The sequence below is a fragment of the Mirounga leonina genome, unplaced genomic scaffold (genome assembly GCF_011800145.1).
Source record: "Mirounga leonina isolate KUSES-001 unplaced genomic scaffold, KU_Mleo_1.0 Mir_127, whole genome shotgun sequence".
Lineage (NCBI taxonomy): Eukaryota > Metazoa > Chordata > Mammalia > Carnivora > Phocidae > Mirounga > Mirounga leonina.
The window spans coordinates 8,973,738-8,995,078 of record NW_023270316.1 but is presented as its reverse complement, the minus strand read 5'-3'; the positions used below and the strand labels follow the sequence as shown (position 1 = coordinate 8,995,078).

At 41.7% G+C, this 21,341-nt stretch overlaps 1 protein-coding gene across 2 annotated transcripts in view; it reads left to right on the top strand.

Moving 5' to 3' along the window:
* Positions 1-46: 46 nt before the first annotated feature.
* Positions 47-21,341, top strand: part of LOC118009251 (basic immunoglobulin-like variable motif-containing protein) — an 80,837-nt gene continuing 59,542 nt past the window's right edge. Inside the window, exons 1-3 of one of the 2 annotated variants that reach the window (XM_035003073.1) lie at positions 47-370; positions 6,270-6,869; positions 13,127-13,253. In XM_035003073.1, coding sequence (XP_034858964.1) covers positions 6,392-6,869; positions 13,127-13,253 — 605 coding nt within the window. In that variant the 5' untranslated portion in view covers positions 47-370; positions 6,270-6,391. Of the gene's footprint in view, positions 371-1,182; positions 1,528-6,269; positions 6,870-13,126; positions 13,254-21,341 lie in introns of those variants that run through there. The other variant, XM_035003072.1, reaches the window with a different exon arrangement.

Genomic DNA, 21,341 nt, shown 5'->3' with positions numbered 1-21,341 from the left:
TTTACCACCTCTCACTCATTTATTCACTTTGCGGTCACCGCTTTCAGGGAACAGTTATAAACTAGATGCCCAATAGAGTGGCGTGCGGGGACACAACTAGGATTTTTTAAAAAGATTGTCACCGTATCCTCCGCACGTGCAGAGGGCAGGTATACAACGACGAAAGGAAGGTGTTGTCAATGATATCCGACAACCGGTCGCCGGGCACAGCCGTCCAGGGCGCTGTTCCCGCGCGCTCCAATGGGACGAGGGACGCCCGCCCCAGGGTAACCGGAGGCGCGTCGCGGGCCGCGCGCGGGAAGCTGTGATCTGAGTCCGGCGCCCGCTCTGCGGCGGCCGCAGCGACTCGACCCCGCCGCACAGGCCAGAGGTACCCCGGGCTGTGGGCTGGGCGGAGGTGGCGGCCCGCTTCTGTGCTCCCAGGGCGCGGGGCCCGCCAGCTGGCACCCGCGCGCCGCGAGCCCGGCCTGCTGTCGCCCGCGGCTCTGGGCGCCGCCTATGCTGCCTGGGTGGCCAGGGGCCACGGCCTCTCGGGAGCCCCGGGGCCGTCCGAGGGGAGGCCGCTGCATCCGTGCCCGTCCTCCCCCCGGGAAAAAGTGGGGCGAAGAGCTGGGCAGCAAGATGGGGGAGGTGTTAGGGGGACGAGGGACGAGTGCTCTCGGGAACAAAGCCTGATTTGGAGATGCCCGCGTGGATGCCGATGGCTCCTGCCCGGCGCGGGTCTCCACGCCACGCAAGGCCGGGCCTGGCCCGGAGCGTGCGGTGGCCGTCCCTTCTTCCCCGTATGCCGGCTCTGCGGCCAGGCGGTCGCCGGGAGGGGTCACGGTCAGCTCCGGAATCGGACCCAGAGCCCCCTGCTCTCCCTCCCTCTTCCCTCTCTGGACCTTTGCCAGCTGCCCCGAAAACCCAGACGGGCCGGGGGGCTCCGCTGGCCAAAGCTGCCCTGGGTGGAGGCCCAGGCGAGGCTTTTATGTTTTCCTTTTTTTTTTTTTTTGCAATTGTCTTGAGTATTGATATCAACTGGTGCACTCAAAGCTCGAATCGGCTGCTACCCCTTGGCCCAGGGGCAGTAACTGCCCGCGTCCCACCGGCCCTGGAGCCTCGGGCGCCGGGAGCCTCCCCCGGCCCGGGGCTGGTTGGAGGCGGTCACTCCACCGGCCTCCGCCCGCTCCCTCTAGCGGCGAACTCTGGCTTCCGGCCGCGGAGGGAGGCAGACGGAGGGGTCCGCAGGCCTCGCTGCGGGCACGGGGACTGGAGGACGCCCAGCCTGGGGGAGCGCTCGTGGGCCGGGAGGCCGCCGGAGAGGCGCAGGCAGAGAGCGCGGCCTCGCTCCTCCTTCGGTCGGCGCCGCCTCCGCACACATCGGCGCGGCGGGGACCGCCTGCGAGACTGTCGCCTAGGTCCCGGCGGCTTCTGAGCCCGGCAGCGCCGCGAGCTTCGCAGAGTAGGGCGGTGGGAGCTCCGTTCGCCTGCCCCGGAGCCTGGGTGGGACGCTGCTGCGGCGCGCGGGAGGACCCGGCATCCTTGGTAGGCCGGCGGCCTCAGCCGGGGGAGGGGCTCGGGGCCGACCCGGCAGGGGGCCCGGAGCGTGTGGGGCTGACGCCCGGGAGTAGGACCGGGACCAGCCCGGGGGCGCGTATTTCACCATCAGGAAGTCACTTTCAGGCTCCTGCGTCTCCGTGGCCTTGCATACAGAATATAATAGATCGTAATAGTTGTCCTATGGGGGAGGCTTCGCTGAAGACCCTTCTGAAGATCGTCGTTCCCTAAGCAAACTTGATTATTTAAAAAATACGGATCGAAAATACAACGCGAAAAGAATGTAGCCTAGGCGATAAATATTGACCTTAAAAATGGAACGTTGATTTTACAGAACAGTTCGTTCTAGTGACTTTTAGAAATCGTTACTCTAGCGGTGCATTTTATAAAATTTTGTTCGGTTGCTTGTGCCGTGATCCTAAGAATACATCGTTAAATTGAGCCTTATGCAATCATTCCTTGTAAAATCTTAATGGAACATCACCTCTCTGGAAACTCAGATCTCACAGATGAGAACCAGGGAGGAGAAAAAGAGGCCTCTTGGCTAAAAGTCCAGCTCCTGATTCCTAAGGCCTCTCCTAGTAAATCCTCCTGGAATCTAGACTCCTAATCCGGAGCTTAAAATAATGCCCGGAATGATGTAGGCACTTAAACGTAACTCTTTGTTGATGAAACTTTCACCAATGCCCATCCCTAAGGATAACCCTGGCAAGCCTTGTGAGAGAAGGGTACTGAGTATGTACAGGGTGACAGAGCCTAGTTTGGGGAGCAAAGAAAGAATCCTCTGAAGTGACATTCAAGGATATGTGCAGTACAAATGGGAATTAACCGAATACAGGGAGGTCAATAGGAGGAGACCTCATCCAGAGAATGGAAAGTTGGAAGGAGGGAGGGGGAAGAAGAATGAGGTAGAGTTAAAGAAATAGATCATGGGGCCAGACAAGGAGTTGGCTTTTTTCTGAGAGCAGAAGGTTTTAGGAAGGGGAGTTATATGATCATATCTGTGTCCAAGCTTTATTTCCTAATACCTCTGCACAGGCCAGATTAGAAATGTCAACCCAGGAGGGGCTGGGGATGGTGCCAGTGCTAGGAGTGGGGATGGAATTGGGAATGGAACAAAAATAGAAACAAAAGGAGATACAAGATAGTACAAAACAGTGGGAGCTGCAGGCTATTTAGTGGAGGGACAAACTGCCCCCTCTGTATCTCAGTTTTTCCTGAGGCTATAATTACAACATAATACAGTAATTGCTGTCTCTAATGATTCTGTTATCAGTAATAACTTGTGCTCAGTTCACTTGTAGGAAAGCCTGGGGACATGATAATGATAAGCACCCTTAGCACCCTTAGCCTCAAGGGCTCCCATTGACACAGGGAGAACAGACATGGATCTGACAGAGAATAAGGAAAGAAAATAAACTCCAGCAGTGTTTGGGTCATGGAATTTGGATAATTTTCCCTTTCTGTGTAATATCTTGGTACTTTGCAATATTTTTCTGTCATTTGTTTTACTTCTATGGTAAAAATCTAGAAATATCACACAGGTTTTCAAAGAGAAATTTCCATAAACAATGGTTCAAATGAGAAAGTGTTCAGACCACTGTTGGCTTTTATTGACAATCAATATAAAATATGTCCTTATGTTGATGATCTTCACTTTTTTTTTTTGGTAGAAGTACAACCAAAGAGATCATTCTTGCTTAGTGACCATTATTTTTTATTTATTTTTTTATTAATTTTATTTTATTATGTTAGTCACCATACATTACATCATTAGCCTTTGATGCAGTGTTCCATGATTCATTGTTTGCTTATAACACCTCGTGCTCCATGCAATACATGCCCTCCTTAATACCCATCACCGGGCTAACCCATCCCCCCACCCCCTTCCCCTCTAAAACCCTCAGTTTGTTTCTCAGAGTCCATAGTCTCTCATGGTTTGTCTTCCCCTCCGATTTCCCCCCTTCATTCTTCCCCTCCTGCTATCTTCTTCTTCTTCTTCTTTTTAACATATAATGTATTATTTGTTTCAGGGGTACAGGTCTGTGATTCATCAGTCTTACACAATTCACAGGGCTCACCATAGCACATACCCTCCCCAATGTCCATCACCCAGCCACCTCATCCCTCCCACACCCACCACTCCAGCAACCCTCAGTTTGTTTCCTGAGATTAAGAATTCCTCACATCAGTGAGATCATATGATATTTGTCTTTCTCTGATTGACTTATTTCGCTTAGCATAATACCCTCTAGTTCCCCAGTACCACAAATAATACCTACCTCTGCCCACCAAGCTGGCTTTTCGAGAAAGGCATGAGGGTAACAGATCAGTAGAAAATGCTCTGTGAGGTCATCTGCTAAGAATCAGAGAAACCAACTCCTCAGAAAAGCCCAGTTTGGTCTGTGTGACCTCAGGCACCGACCTTCTCTTTACATCTTCCTCCAACATGACCAGGACGCCAGGAGATGAGGAAGAAGGAGAAGGCATAAAAGCTTCCTGTCTAGAGATCCGCTCTAAGTGCTCCTAGGATTTCTTGAAAAAAGTTTCCAAAAGATACCGTTAGGGTTTCCATCTTTGGTGGTGAAGCTCCAGCCAAACTGACCTTCTTTTTTTTTTTTTTTTTAAGATTTTATTTATTTAATTAGAGAGAGAGAATGAGGGAGAGAGAGCACATGAGAGGGGGGAGGGTCAGAGGGAGAAGCAGACTCCCTGCTGAGCAGGGAGCCCGATGCGGGACTCGATCCTGGGACTCAGTCCTGGGACTCCAGGATCATGACCTGAGCCGAAGGCAGTTCCTTAACCAACTGAGCCACCCAGGCGCCCCCAAACTGACCTTCTTGCAAAGAACTATAAACTCTGCACCAATTACTAAAAAAACACCAAAAACTAAAACAAAACACTATCTGAAGATTTGAATAGAGGGAAAGCAGTCCTTAAAAATAAAGAAAATGGAATCTTTTCTAGTTATGTGGAGTCCTCCTTGTAATGAGCTCTGTTGCCTTAAATTACGTGAAGGACAGGCATTACCTTTATTGGTTTCTCCTCACAGACTTAGAGTGATCATTCTTCTGTTACTTCTTATTGCCTTAGAGGTTTTTGTCATTCAGTATTTGTATGATGGGTTTTATATAATCATTTTTCTGTAACCTATGAAAATTATTCTCATTTCTAATTTTTTAAATAAGTGAACGGGCAGAAATTTTAACTAGTAAACGTCAAAATGGTCACCCGGGGTGGGTTGTGTCTCTTGAGCGACATCGCTAGAGCCCTGTGAAGTGGGCACACGCAGCCTGGCACTTGCATTGAGTATTCCTCTACCACCTGTAATGGTCTGACTTATCAAGGTCTTGCTTTCATATAAATCATCAGCTTCCTCAAATGTGCTTGGTTGCTTTTTTTTTTTTTTAAGATTTTATTTATTTATTCATGAGAGACAGAGAGAGAGGCAGAGGGAGAAGCAGGCTCCCAAGGAGCAGGGAGCCCGATGCGGGGCTCGATCCCAGGACGCTAGGATCATGACCTGAGCCGAAGGCAGACGCTTAACCATCTGAGCCACCCAGGCGCCCTGCTTGGTTGCTTTTTGAACTGTTCTCCTTTTCTTCCCCAAAGGAATTGATGTAGACTTGAAAATCGTTTTTTCCTGAGACTGATCAGAAGTTAGTGACTACTAACTATAATTGATCGTGGTGATGAATGCACAGCTTTATTGAGATGAAATTCACACACCATACAGTTCCCCTGTTTAAAATGTCCAATGCAGTAGCTTTGTGTTCACAAAGTTGTGCGTTCATCACCTCAATCAATTATAGAATATTTTCATTACTCCAAAAAGAAACCCCATCATCCCCAACCTCCTCCTCCCTCCCAGCCCTAGGTAACCCACTAATCTAATTTCTCTCACTAGAGACTTGCCTTTTTTACATTTCATATAAATGGAATCATACACTATTAGGCTCTTTCATGACGGGCTTCATTCATTTAGCATAATGCTTTCAAGGCTCATCCATGTTGTAGCATGGGTCAGAGCTTCATTTATTTTTATTGCCCAAAAAATATCCCACTGCATGGATATACTACATTTTATTTATTTTATTTATCCATTCATCAATTGATGGACCTTTGGGTTGTCTCTCCTTTTTGGCTATCATAAATAACGCTGCTATGAACATTTGTGTGGATGTATGTCTTCCTTCCTCTTAGACGTATACTTAAGAATGAAATTGCTTGCTCATATGGTAACTCTAAATGTATGAGGAGCTGTTTTCCAAAGTGACTGGACCATTTTGCATTTCCATCAGAAGGGTATGAGGGTTCCAGTTTCTCCACGTCCTCAACAATCCTTTTTATTATCTATATTTTTGATTAGAGCCATCCTGCTGGGTGTGACATAGTATCTTGTTGTGGTTTTGATTTGCATTTCCATGATGACTAATGATGCTGACATCTTTTCATGTGTTTATTGGCCGTTTCTACGCTGTCTTTGGAGAAGTGACTATTCAGATATTTTGCCCATTTTTTTATTGAGTTCTTTTTTGTTATTACAAAGCATTATTGTAAAATAATTTTTTAATAAGACACATGGCCAGCAATTGTGGCTGTAAGTGTATAGTAGTTGTAAAATAAATATTTATTGAATGAAGGCATGTGAAATACTTGATTCATTTTTTTAGTGCTTTTGTAGTGTCTAGTGGATTGTTGATGTTTCTTTCTCCTCCCTCTTTTCTTAGGAGCCCATCTTGCAGCTCTCAAGTTTCTGTAGAATGCTGTAAACAATTGTCACGGTTGGTTTTCAAGTCATAGAAAGAGTTGCAACTTCTCCTTCGTAACAGAACTTTCCTAGTTGCATTCAATGCCTAACATTGCAGAAGCAGAAAGGGCAAATGATTCTGGAAATGGTGAGCACAAATCTGAGAGAAAGTCTCCTGAAGAGAATCTACAAGGTGCTGTCCAGTCTTTCTGCACTCGTGCCTCGGGGGCACCCTTGGGTCCCAAAGGAGATGGTCATTACCCGTGGAGCTGTCCAGTGACCCACACTCGGGAGAAAATTTATGCCATCTGTTCAGACTATGCCTTTCTCAACCAGGCAACCTCAATCTATAAAACTCCAAATTCAACCCGCTCTTCTTGCCTCCCTGATAGTACCTCTTTATCTGCTGGAAAGAATCCATCAAGATACATTGGCATCCCAACGAGTACATCAGAAATCATCTACAATGAAGAAAATAGCTTGGAAAACTTATCCAATAGCCTGGGCAAGCTACCTCTCGCATGGGAAATCGATAAATCTGAATTTGATGGGGTGACCACAAATTTGAAACACAAATCAGGTAAGGAAGGAGGCTTAATTTCACATGTGAAAATAATCAGAAAACAATATATCTTGTTTAAGCTTGCCATTAAACACCGTTTCCTTTTATAATGCCGAACAAGGAACATTGCCGTGGTGTTGTCTGTCATTGTAGTTAAAATATAACTTTGGGCAGAGGACATTTAGTTCATTAATGGGTTACCACTGGAAACTTCACACACAACCTGGGCATTTTGAGAGCTTTGAAAAATCTAAGAATGCTGTAAAATACAGGTATTGCAGATAAGTGTGTGGTAGCTTAGAAATGGTTCATGAGGTCACTAGAATAACATACCACTATTTTGTAGTTTTGCAGAGACATGAATTCATCTTTCCCGATTAAATGCTTAGTTTTCTACCATATAACATTGTGGCTTTCTCTTGTTAAAATTTTATTTTATTTTATTTTATTTTATTTATTTATTTATTTTTTAAGATTTATTTATTTTGACAGAAAGAGACACAGCGAAAGAGGGAACACAAGCAGGGGGAGTGGGAGAGGGAGAAGCAGGCTTCCCGCAGATCAGGGAGCCCGATGCGGGGCTCGATCCCAGGACCCTGAGATCATGACCTGAGCCGAAGGCAGACGCTTAACGACTGAGCCACCCAGGCGCCCCCCTCTTGTTAAAATTTTAGAGCACCCAACAGGGTCTCCAGGTACCACTGAGTAGGTTGTGTCCTGCACAATTTAAGAGGGTGCTGTTCACCTAGAGTGCAATACACAGTTTTCGAAATTGCAGTGTGGTGGCCCTGTGACAGAAACTACAGCTTTTCATTTCTTTCTTTTGAACTCACAGTAATAAAGGATTTTTTTGTGGTAGGTACACTTATCCTTATTTTATAGGTAAAGAAATTGAGGGGATAAGTTGCTTGTGGAAAGTTGATAGCTAGTAAGAGGTAGAACTGGGATTATGTTCTAGGCTTCTTTGACCATTTTGTAAAACCTTACTTGTTCATCTGCCAAATCAACTTGTTTCGCAGAATATTATGTAAATTCGTAATTCTCGGTGTGTTGGGGGGTTTCACTTTGTGTCTATTTTTTATGGGTGATTGGCCTATAATTTTTTCATAATATCTTTTTCAGGTGTTGGCATTAGGGCTATGCAGGTCTCCTAAGACAAGTTGGGAAGTGATCTCTCCTGTTTTCTGAGGGGTATTAAAAATCTCTAGCAGTAGGGGTGCCTGGGTGGCTCAGTCGTTAAGCGTCTGCCTTTGGCTCAGGTCATGATCCCAGGGTCCTAGGATCGAGCCCCGCGTTGGCTCCCTGCTCCACGGGAAGCCTGCTTCTCCCTCTCCCACTCCGCCTGCTTGTGTTCCCTCTCTCGTTGTGTCTCTCTCTGTCAAATAAATAAATAAAATCTTTAGAAAAAAAAAATCTCTTACGGTGATTATGGAGTTGTCTTGATTCCCTTTAATTCTGTCAAATTTTAGTTTGTCCGTTTTATCTAAGTTGTTGGTTTTGTTGGCATAAAGTTATTTCTAATAGTCCTCTTTATCCCTCTAATACCTACAGGGTCTTTAGTAATAATTCCTCTTTCATTTCTGATACTGGTCATGTATGTTCTCTCTTTTTTTTTCTGGCTAGGGCTTTATCAATTTTGTTCATCTTTTCAAATAATCAGCTTTTAGCTTTGTTAATTTTCTCGATCGTTTGTTTGCTATTCTGCTGATTTCTGCTTATTATTTTCTTCCTTCTACTTACTTTGGGTTTACTTTGTTCTTCAGCTTTTTGATTCAAGACTTTTCTCCTATAGCATTTAGTGCTTTAAATTGCTCTGTGAGTACTGTTTTAGCCACAGCCTGTTGACTGTTGATACACTTTATTTTTATTATCCTTTAATGTGAAGTATTTTCTAATTGCCCTTGTGATTTCTTCTTTGATATATGCATTACTCTTTAGAACTGTGCTGCTTAATTTCCAAATATTTTGAGGCTTTTGCTAAATGTTGATTTCAAATTTGATTCCATTGTCGACAGAGGACATATGATCTCCATCTTTTAGGATGGGTTGGGACTAGTTTTATGACCCAACATACTGTCCATGTTGGTGAATGTACCGTGTGCATTTGAAAAGAATGCCTGCCCATTGTGTAGTTGTTGGGCGTAGTGTTCTATAAATATTTATTGGGCCAAAGTGTTTGAGAGTGTTGTTCACATCTTCTGTGTTGCTACTTAATTTTTGTCTTGCTCTATCCATTGCTGAAAATGGGGTGTTAAAAATCAGCTGTGATTGTCGTCTTTTCTGCATTTAATTCTGTTGATTTTTGCTTCTGTGCAATTTGAAACTTTATTATTAAGTGCACACACAATTATGATTTTTATTTCCTCTTGTTGCATTGACCTTTTTATCGTTATGAAACGTCCCTCATTATTCCTGGTAATATTTCTTATTCTGAAAGCGACTTAGATATTAATCTAGCTACTCCACCTTTCTTTTGACTGGTGTTTGCATGGTATATCCTTTTCCATCCATTTATTTTCAACTTGTATCTTTTTATATTTCAAGTCCATGTCTCCTACTCAACCATAAAAAACGATGAGATTTCGCCATTTGGCACAACATGGATGGACCTAGAGGGCATCATACTAAGTGAAATAAGTCAGACAGAGAAAATACTATATGATTTCACTTGTACATGGAATCTAAAACCCAAAACTAATGAATAAACAAACAAAAGGTAGAATCAGGCCTATAAATACAGGGAACAAATTGATGGTTGCCAGAGGGGAGGAGGGTGGAGGGGACAGGCAAAATGGGTGAAAGGGAGTGAAAGATACAGTTTCCAGTTATGGAATGAATACCTTATGGGAATAAAAGGTACAGCACAGGGAATATAGCCAGTGATTCTGTAATTGCATTATATAGTGACAGATGGTGGCTACTTTTGAGATGAGCATAATATCTAAAATTGTTGAATCACTGTGTTGTGTACCTGAAACTAATGTACCATTGTGTGTCAAATCCACTCAAAAAAGAAAAGACATGATTCATCTTCCTCTTGATAAAAATCTTATAACTGAAAGAAAGTAAAGTGCATCTCTTAAAGATTTTTTTTTTTATTATTATTCATTTGACAGAGAGAGAGCACAAGTAGGCAGAGGCAGGCAGAGGGAGAGGGAGAAGCAGGCTCCCCACCGAGTGGAGAGCCCGATGTGGGGCTCGATCCCAGGACCCTGGGATCATGACCTGAGCCAAAGGCAGATGCTTAACCAACTGAGCCACCCAGGCGCCCTAAAGTGCATCTCTTAAAGATAGCTTTTAAGTATAGTCAATGAATTACTTGTTTCAGGTATTGTTTCTTTTAGTTCTGGAATTTAGATTTTTAGAATAGTTTTTGTTTCCTATCTTGGATTTACTATCTTTTCTTTCATTACTGGAAGATTGTATCTATCTCATAAAGCGTAGTTATAATACCCACTTTAAAATCCTTATCTGGGGGCGCCTGGGTGGCTCAGTCGTTAAGCGTCTGCCTTCGGCTCAGGTCATGATCCCAGGGCCCTGGGATCGAGCCCCACATCGAGCCCCACATTGGGCTCCCTGCTCAGCGGGAAGCCTGCTTCTCCCTCTCCCGCTCCTCCTGCTTGTGTTCCCTCTCTCGCTTTCTCTCTGTCAGATAAATAAATAAAAATCTTAAAAAAATAAAAAATAAAAAAAAAATCCTTATCTGCCAGTTTTAAGACCTGGGTCATCTCAGAGTTGGTCTTATCTTTTTTTTTTTTTTTTCTTGAGATGGTATCACCTTTTTCAGTTTCCTTACATGTTCAATAATTTTGGATGGTATCCGAGGTATTGGAAATGTTGTGGTGATTTTGGATTCTGGTATATTCCTCCAAAGAGTGGATTTAAGTTTGTTCATTTGTTTGTTTGTTTTTAATTTTAGCAGCAATGAATTTGGTTTGACTAAAACTGTAGATTTTGTCTCTGGAGGACATTTCAAATCTCTGTCCAATTTTTTAAGCCTTAGCTGTGCTGTTTGGGATCTGCTTTATGCATGGTTCAGGGATTAGCCTAAGATTTGGGCCAAATGTATACACAAAATTTGAGTCTCCCCTTTTCTGGCTCTTTTATTTCTGGTCTCCCCACCTACCTTACTTTCCAGTGACGGTGATTGCCCAAAACTCTGTCCCATAGTTCCTCTAGTCAAAAGAATGGCAGATATTCTGCTTATATTTGCTATCCTCAGACCTTTCTCTTAAAGCCAGTGTGATGACTAGAGGTAGGTGTGTATGTATGTATGTTTCTTTGGTGTTGGGGCTAGGTGGGTGTGTTATTGGTAGGGTGAGGAATGGAAGAAGGAATATGACAATGACAAGGGAAGGTGGGCAAAGGTTCCTGGAGTTGATGAGATGGGGAGACAGAGTGTTGAGGTGTTGATATGTTATGTTCCCTTCTCAAACTTAGCTTCCACTTTGCCAGAGCTTCCCTCGAACTGCATGGAATTTTGTCTGTGGGACCAGCTCTCCTTGTGGCAATGTGAGGATTTCATGAAGGGTGCGCATTTGGAACCCACACTTACTTAGCCGAGGAGGCTCCTAGGAGTAAAGTAGAAGGGGACAGAGGGCAGGCTCAGGTAAGCCTTAGAGGAAATATGCGGGTCCAGACCACTCTGGAGGCTGCTGGGGTCACAGATTACCACACTTCATTGGCCTCTAAGATTTTAAGTGGCTGGGAAAGCTATGAAGGGCATTAAGGCACTGTTGGGCAGTGAAGACATGGGAAAAAATGTTGGAAAGTTGTTTTTCCATCTTCTTACTCTCTAATATTTATTTTATTAGTGAAAAGAAACTTTCCAGAATGAGACTTAACTCATGTTTCCAGTGGTTGTTTAGCTCTGTAGAAATTTTGTGTTCTCCGTGAAGACTTAAAGAGAATAGCTAGAGGGAATGGGGAAAAACTTGTTTCTGGATATTATAGTGTTTGTCACTATGACATCTTACAAAAATCAGAGAAATCCGCTGTGTCACAAGAGTTTCTGAGTTCCAGCTCGTTTGGGTTTTATTGTAGAGCATCTTGAATGAATGAAACAAGCCCCTTTCCATGTCTGTTTCTAGGCGTATATCTATATAATCTATGTTTTATAATTATGCATAACTCATAAAAATAAAACATTAGCTTTTATTTGATTTTTATAGCAGATTTGATTATTTCATTGAAAATATAGTATGTGTGAAAATGATTAAATATTTGAGCATAGCTGTCTGAAATGTTAATGGTATTTTAGTGACATGAAACTTGAATGGTATTTATTAATATATATTTTAAAGTTTTTATTTAGATTCCAGTTAGTTAACAGACAGTGTTTTATTAGTTTCAGGTGTACAATATAGTAATTCAACACTTCCATGCATCACCCGGTGCTCACTACAAGTACGCTCTGTAATCCCCATCACCTAGCTCACCCATCCATTTTGGTCACCATCAGTTTGTTCTCTATGGTTAAGATTTTAATTAAATAATTTTTGCCTGAGTAATCCATTAGCATTATTCAGAAATAAAAAGTGTAAAAATTAAACAGTGCAAAGTCTAATTTCATTTTTGTCTTTTTGTCTAGCTCCCAATTCCCCTCCTCCTTAGGTAACTACTATTATTTGCCTTATGTGTCTTTTGGAGAGATTGTGTGTATGTGCGCATGCATGTGCGTGTGTGTTCACGCATAAGCACATACACACACACACACACACACAGAAAGGAGACTTTGTTTTCCATTCTAGTTTCTGGTGCTAAAGTTGCATTTTAATAATATACATGTGAGTATCATTCTTAATTCATTTTGTGGTCTCTGCAAGGCCTGGAGATATTTTTAAATATCACTTCATTACATTATTGGATCTAGTGCTTTTACTTTCTTAACAGAGTTACATTAATGTGGTTTTATTGTTTTGTAGAAAGGATTCATTTTTGGAAAGTGGCCTAGTTAAATAGTTTACTGTTGGTAATTTGATTTTCTAAACCAAAAATTTTGTGATTGCACCTTTTACTAGCTAAGCAACCAGATCAGGAATTGGAATATAAGAATCTAATAGGAACTAACACTCGTGGTTGCTTAAACTTGTTTTTGTTCTCTCTCTTTAAGCCAGGGGAGTATTCTTGAAGATACATGTATTTCTTCAATATGTTCGCAAGTATTTTGAGAATTAGTGGCATTGCTTTTTAATTTTGTTACATAATTAATTGTATTGCCATGGTAGTTTATTTCATCTGGAGCATTTTGCTTATTTTGTATTCTTGTCTTCTAGGCAATGTAAAGAAACAAATTTCCAAGAAAAAAACTTCAGATAAAAAAGGAAGACATCAAAGGGAGTGGCCTCAGTATTCTCCTCTTGAAGATATTAAGCAGCGGAAAGTATTAGATCTCAGAAGATGGTAATCTCTAAAAATTGACTTTTTTCCTTAACCACACAATACCACTGTCATACTTAATAAAATTAACAATATTTCCATAGTATCTGATTCCCAGGCTAAAGTTAGATTTCCCGGATTTTTCTGAAGTAACTTCACGCTTGGTTGTTCATAGTGGGACCCAACCATGAGCCATACCTTGTGTTTGCTTGTTGTGGCCTATATGTCCCTCCTAATCTAGAATAGTCTCTACCTCACTTCTCTCACGGTTTTTGTTTCATTTTGTTTTTAATTCTAGGAGATTGACTTCTTAAAGAGACTTGGCCAGATATCTTGTAGAGTGTCCTACCTTCTGGATTTGTCTAATTTTTTTCCCTTGATGGTTGTCTAAATTATTTCTGTAACCTCAGTATTTCCTGAAAGCTGGAAATTAGACATAAAGACTTGGTTTAGATTCTGGTTGAACATTTTAGGCAAGAATACTGCCTAAGTGTGATCCTGTGTCCTCCGTATTGCATCACATCAGGAGGTACATAGTATCTGGTCACCCAGGATTAGATTCTAAGAGTGATCACTGGGTTTCAGTGGTGACAGCCTAGCCCACATTACCAAGGTTCTTTGTTCCCCTCTGCAGCCGTCATGTAATCAGTGGGGTGGCAGTGGCATCAGGCTAATATCCTGTCCCCATCAACTTTTCACCTAATGGTTTTAGCCAAACCCCATTGACAATTGTTGCCTGAATCCTTGTTGCAAAATGGTGATATTTCAAATTTCTGTCATTTCTTCTCCTTTTATTAGCTGATATTCTTCTAATAATAAGAACTTTCACTCATCAGCTGGGGCTATTTGGTTACCTTAGAATACAGTTCCTATTCTAAAGAAAAAAATGTTTAATTAACGATAGCTTTTAAATATTACTAGTCTATGATTTGAGGTTTTAAAAATTATTTGTATGAGGTTTAAAAATGCTAGATATTATCAGTTATTTATTTATTTATTTATTTATTTATTTACTTATTTAAAGATTTTATTTATTTGAGAGAGAGACAGAATGAGAGACAGAGAGCATGAGAGGGAGGAGGGTCAGAGGGAGAAGCAGACTCCTTGCCAAGCAGGGAGCCCGATGCGGGACTTGATCCCGGGACTCCAGGATCACGACCTGAGCCGAAGGCAGTCGCTTAACTAACTGAGCCACCCAGGCGCCCGATATTATCAGTTATTTAATAAATATTAGACTCTTTACTGTGGGTTGAGAATAGAGATGCACAAAACATGGCCCTTGTTTTCTCAAGGTTTAAAATGTAGGTGAGAAATGGGAACTAAGCAGAAAAAATATAAAATATCTCAGGCAATCTGTCAGATGATGAGTATGAATAAACTACCATTAGTAGAGGAGGTAGTGAGGAGCTTGGTCGTAAGAGAGGCTTCACTGAAGAGCTAGGTCTTAAGAGAGGAAATCTGAGGGGATGGGGGGTCCAAAGGTCTTTGAATGGATGGTAGGAAAGTGTCTTGCTTGTTGGTAATGAAGATTAGACAAGCTTGTTTGGAGTGAAGCTCAGAGAAGCCTAGAAACTTGCCCAACATCACATGGTGAATAAGTAGATCTTTATTGAAACTGACGAGAGCCAGACTCCAAAGTTCATATTCTTTCTTTGTAACACCTGTCATGATCTATATCTTGGACACCAGGCTAAGGATTTAGTTTTTTTCTTATGATGTAGAGAGAAACCACTGATGATTTCTTTTTTCTCTCTCTCTCTTTTTTTTTTTTTTTTAAAGATTTTATTTATTTATTTGACAGAGAGAGAAACGGCCAGAGAGGAAACACAAGCAGGGGGAGTGGGAGAGGGAGAAGCAGGCTTCCTGCGGAGCAGGAAGCCCGATGTGGGACTCCATCCCAGGACCCTGGGATCATGACCTGAGCTGAAGGCAGGTCTTCAGGCACCCAGGCACCCCATTGATGATTTCTTAACAAAAGAGCATTTTACAAAGATAAACTGGTAGTAATAAGTATGTAGAGTGTGTTGGAGAAAGACACTATAATCCAAAACAGTAATGTTAGTTTCTTTGGAGAAAGACCTTGCCCATTTTTGCTTCTAATCCCTTAGGTTTAAGATATGTTTTAAAAACAAATTTGGATAATTGTGTTTTAATAGTACAACATGTAAAGCCATAAAGGCTTGGATGAAGAGGATAGATGGGAGAAATAACCTGAGGGGAAAAATTACCAGGATGACAAGCTCATTTCCCACTGAGAATATTACAAGGTTAGGGTTGCAGTGGAAACACCCATAGGAAATAGTAGAAAGTCAATTAAAGTTGTAGGCCAGTCACGAGCAAGACCAGTAAAACAAGTTTGGATGGATGAAGAAATAGGGAAAATCTTAAGGGTGCCTAGGATTGATCCTAAGGCTTTGTGAAGAAGTGTTCAAGATGGAAGGGAGAGATTTAAATATGACAGAATAAGTCTTTTTACTCCATTCCTTCTCTCTGTTGGAGAGGTAGACCTTCCTCTGCCCTTCAAGGTTCTTCTAGCTGGACTTAGAATCAAATTGACATGAGACAGATTAACAGGAGAAAATCAAATTTAATAATGTATGTATAGGGAATCCACACAGGCATGGAAATTCCAAAGACAATGAGGTAACATGAAGCTTAGTGAGCTAAGGAGAGGGGTAGGAGTCTGAGGATACAAAGGGGAGGAAGGCCATGAGCAGGAAGGTGAAAGGAGATGTTTTGAAAAACAAAGTTTGCCCTATTATGCAGATCAGTTTCTTAGGTAAAGGGGAGTCTCTGTCAAGAGCTCTCTTCCTCTTAAAAAGCAGGCAGTTGGAGGGGGCGAGTAGAGAGCTTTTTCTGAATCTGCTGGGTTTGGGTTGCTTTTAACTCAGAATAATGTTCGTGCCAAAGCTGTCCATCTTGGGGTGACCTGCCCTTGGCACCTACACCTCAAACCCATGGAAACAATAGCAAAATTAAAAAAAAAAAAAAAAAAAAAGGAAAAACTCTATCTTCCCTGAAACAAAGAAATAGCAACATCCCCAAGCCATAGGTTTTAATTCAAGTTTATCAAATCCTGTGCACTCTGGACCAACAGAGAGAGGACACTAAGGGCTACACAGACTATGGTGGGCCTCAAACAGCGCAGGTTTCCCTAATGTTCGTGTGGCAGTCCTAAAACCATCTGGTGACCCTCTGGTTAGATCCAGGGGTGTGGAGCAGCTGCATCAGTGGAGAAACATTGGAGTTCTTGGTGGAGATCCAGTTCAGGGCTACAGAAATGCAGGTAGGGGCTGCGGAAGGAGACCTCCCGCTGATCTGATTGCCACTCGATTATCTTACCCCTTCATTTCCAGCCAAGGACAGTGCCTCTAGTGAATTGCTGGGAAAGTTGGTGATGGCAAGAATGAAACACAGGCCTCACATTTCCTGATTTCAAAACATTACAGAGCCACATAATCAAAACAGTGTGGTCCTGGCATTAAGACAGATTTGTAGACAAAGCGGTCAGAATAGAAAGCCCAGAAATAAACACTCATGTAAATAGGCAAACAATCTTCAGTATGGGTGCCAAGACCACAGAACAGAGGAAGGACAGTGTCTTCAGCAAATGGTGCTGGGAAAAGTGGCTATCCTCCTGCAAAAGCATGAACTTGACCCTTACTTTTCACCATACACAAAAATGAACTCAAAATAGATTAAAGACATAAATATAAAGATCTAAAACTATGAAGCTCCTAGAAGAGAACATAGGGGGAAATTTCATGACATTGGATTTGACAACGACATCTGAGATATAACACCAAAAACACAGGTAATAAAAGTAAAAATAGACAAATGGAATTATGCCAAGCCTTAAAACCTCTATGCATCAAAGGAAACAATCAACACAATGAAAAGGCATCCTCCAGAATGGGAGAAAATATTTGCAGATCATATATCTGATAAGGGATTAATATCCAGAATCTGTAAGAACTCCTACAATTCAGCAACAACAAAAAATATCAAAGAACCTGATTAAAAAATGGGCAAAGGACTTGAATTGACATTTCTCCGAAGAATATGCAAATGGCCAACAAGCATACAAAAAGATGTTCAACATCATTAATCATCAGAGAAATGCAAATCAAAATTGCAGTGTGATATTACCTCACACCCATTAGGATGGCCACTATCAAAAATGCAGAAAATAATAATTATTGGCAAGGATGTGGAGAAATTGGAACTTTTATGCACTGTTGGTAGGAATATAAAATTATAAAATGGTACAGCACCTATGGAAAAGTATGGCAGTTTCTCAAAAAATTAAGAATAGTATGTATGTTATGGGCCGAATGTTTGTGTCTCCCCTCAATTCATATATTGAAATCCTAACCCCCCCAAGGTGATGGAATTAGGAGGTGGGGCCTTTGGGAGGTAATTAGGTCATGAGGGTGGAGCCCCCGTGAATGGGATTAGTGCCTTATAAGAAGAGACAGAAGGAGGGAGCTTGCTTCCTCCTCTCTATCTCTGCTCCATGATGTGAGGATATAAGGAGAGGGTGGTCATATGCTAAACAGGAGGCAGCTTCTCACCAGACATTGGATTTGCTGGCATCTCGATCTTGGACTTCTCAGCCTCCAGAACTGTGAGAAATAAATGTTGTCGAAGCTACCAGGTCCATTGCAATTTGTTATAGCTGCCTGAGCTAAGGCACCATATGGTCCAGTAATCCCAATTCTGGGTATATATCCAAAAGAATTGAAAGCAGGATCGTGAAGAGATATTTGCATACTACGTTCATTGCAGCATTATTCACAATAGCTGAGAGGGGGAAGCAGCCCAAGTGTTCATTGATAAAGGAATAAAGAAAATGTGCTATGTACCTAGAATGGAATATTATTCTGCCTTAAAATAGAAGGAATTCTGACGCATGCTACAACATAGATGAACTTTGAGGAAGGACATTATGCTTGATGAAATAAGCTGACACAAAAAGACCAATAATATGTGATTCACTTGATACTTAAGAGTGGTCAAAATCATAGAGACAGAACATAGAATGGTGGTTGCCAGTGACGAAAAGATAAATACTGTAGATTCCATTTATATGATGTGTAAAGTAGTCAAACTCATAAAAATAGAAAGTAGAGTGGTGGTTGTCAGAGGCTGAGGGGAGGGGGAAAAGGGTGTTGTCCAGTGGGTGTAGAGTTTCAGTCTTGCAAGATGAAAAGTTCTAGAGATCTCTTTCACAACAATATGAATATAGCTAACATTACTCAACTGTACCCTTAAAAATGGTTAAGATGGTAAATTTTATGTTGTGTTTCTACCAAAATTATAAAAAAAAAAAATGGGGGGCAGATTTGACAGTGGAGAGTCGAAGATAGCAGACAACTCTTCAATGATAATCGGCTCTATTCAAGGATGAGTAAAATCATAGAGGAAGCAACTTGATACATGTATATAAAAGTTGCAAATAAGCAAAAACAGGGACAACTGCAGGAGGTATATACATCTTTGGGAGAGTTAGTCTAGGAGGTAAAGTAATTCAGAATAAGCCCTCCTTATCAAAAAAGTTGTAATTTACACATTTCTCAAAATGAAGTCAAAGAAGAGATTGTATGACAACAGAAGGAAATAATTGACAGGCCCTTGGAAAGAAGTGGAGAAAATAAAAAGTCATTGTAGAGGTGAAAACCACATTTGAAGCAAGGAAAAAAAAAACCCAACCCAATGAAAAACATAATCAAGTCAATGGTGAGCCAGTGTGCGGCAATTGCACAAAACTCACATGGAAAATAGCAAAGACATAAAAATGATGAAAGAACAGATAAATATTGGGGCTCCTGGCTGGCTCAGTTGGTGGAGTGTGTGACCCTTGATCCTGAGGTTTTGAGTTTGAGTTTATTTAAAAATAAAATCTTAAAAAAAAAAAAAAAGAACAGATAAATACGGATAACAGACAGAGCCTCCAAATAGTACTAACTGGTATTCTTGAGGAAGAGATGAGAGCAAATAGAAAAAAAAAAAAATTTGAAGACACAACTGGAAGGAATATTCCCCCAATGAGGAAAGGCTAGAGTCTGCAGATTTGAAAGGGTAAATTGTGTCCCAGGAAAGGAAAGTCAGTACAGATTGATGAGCACCAAGGCATGTTCTAGCGGAGTTACTGAAATTCAAGCATAAGGAGTCCTGGGCGCCCAGGTGCAAAAACAGTTATACAAAGGGAAATTATCCCTTTGGTCTTGGTCTTCACCATGGCAGCACTGGCTGCCAGGCTACAGGGGAGTCATGTTTCTCAGGAGAGAAAAAGTCACCCAGATGTCACATTCACATTGTCATTCAAGTGTGGAAGCAACAGACTCCAAATCATGTGAGAATTCAGTGCCAACAAAACCCATGAGCTCTTAGCCTTTCAACAAGGAATGTAAACCACCCAAGATATTGGGGGTAAAGAAAGGAAAGGAAAGCAGTAGGAAACAAGTCATGTTGACCGCTAAGTCCATTTATAGGAAATTTAGTCGCAGAACAGAATGTTGGTGGAGTTATGAATCCCTGAGCTTAGGGAAGTTAGCTTCTGAGTTTGAAATGAGAGCTCTATAATGCCAACACTCTCAGGCCAGGATCATTTCTGTGGGTAGGAGTTCGTTTTTAAACAGCCTTGCAAATACATCTAAACAAAATCATTCTTAATGTGTTCTTTGGTTTTTTCTTTTGTGGATGTAAACCAGTTTGTAGTCTTTCCCGGAGGATGATTAGTGTGTGAGTTTCCTAGGGCTACCATAACAAAGTGCCATAAACCGGGTGGCTTAAAACAACAGAAACCGTCTCATAGTTCTGGAGGTTGGAAGTCTGAAGTCAAGGTGTTGGCAAGGCCACATTCCCTTTGAAAGCCGTGGGATAGAATTTTTTGCTTCATTCTAACTCCCAGTGCTTTGTTGGCAGCCCTTGGCATTCCTAGGCTTGCTGCTTCGACGCTTCTGCCTCCATCTGTGTTTCCCCCCACCATGTGTCTGGGTCTTCGTCTGGCAGGCATTCTCCTCTCTGTGTGTCCTTCTTCTCTTTTTATAAGGACACTGGTCATCTTGGATTAAGGGCCCACCCCTACTCCAGTGTGACCTCCTCTTAACGCAATTCCATCTGCAAAGACCCTGTTTCCAAGTAAGGTTGTATTCATAGGCACCTGTGGTTAGGACTTCAACTCTTTTTAGGGAGGTGTAGTTCAGTCCATAACAATTCGTGTATTATGTGGCTACATAATAACCATATAGTTAAGCGACCATAAGCATCTTTTGTATCTTCGTCTTAAAGGTTCTAGTTCAGCCTGTTGATTTGTAGAGGCGCCATTATGCATATTATATGGACATATACGGATATACATACATGTATCTGTAATTTCTCTTTTTGTAATTAATTTTAAGGTAAGACTAAAACTGTGTTTAGTGCTAAGTCTTATTTCTCCTTTTTGGTTTGGCCACTGTGAGCACCTTCATTAGAAAGCAGTTGGGAGGTGCACCTGGCTGGCTTAGTCCATAGAGTGTGTGTCTCTTCATCTTGGGGTTGTGAGTTTGAGCCCCGCATTTGGTGTAGAGATTCCTTAAAAAAAAAAAAATCTAAAAAAAAAAAAAGAAAGCAGTTGGGAAAAGGTAATTTGAAAGCCAATACTATTTCTTTTTTTCTGATTGAATAGTCTGCTTCTTTTCTCCTCTGTTCACATTAGCTGCAGTCACTTCTCTTGACACGTGACAATTTGGAAAATTGTCTTGATTACTCAGTGCAATGAAATTGTGCCATGGAAGGATTTTGTGTTACACTTTAAAATTCTCTGGGACAATGGAACCATTGCTTCTCACCCAAGGGTTTTTAGTTGGACATAGTCGCTGATAAATTGTTTTTTAGTCTGAGTTGAAGAATCTGAAAAACTGATACATGGGGACAGTGCTTTGTTTCGTTTCTCCAGTATTTTTGAAGTTGCAAATAATCATGTATGCAGCTCAGTTAGGAGCTTACACTGAAATTTTAGTAGTTGGTGCCTACATTTATATATTATTATTTCTTTTCCATTGATTTAGATAACATCTGTGGTTAGTTAAACTTAGCTAACTTTATTAAACTGGATGGTTTATTGTT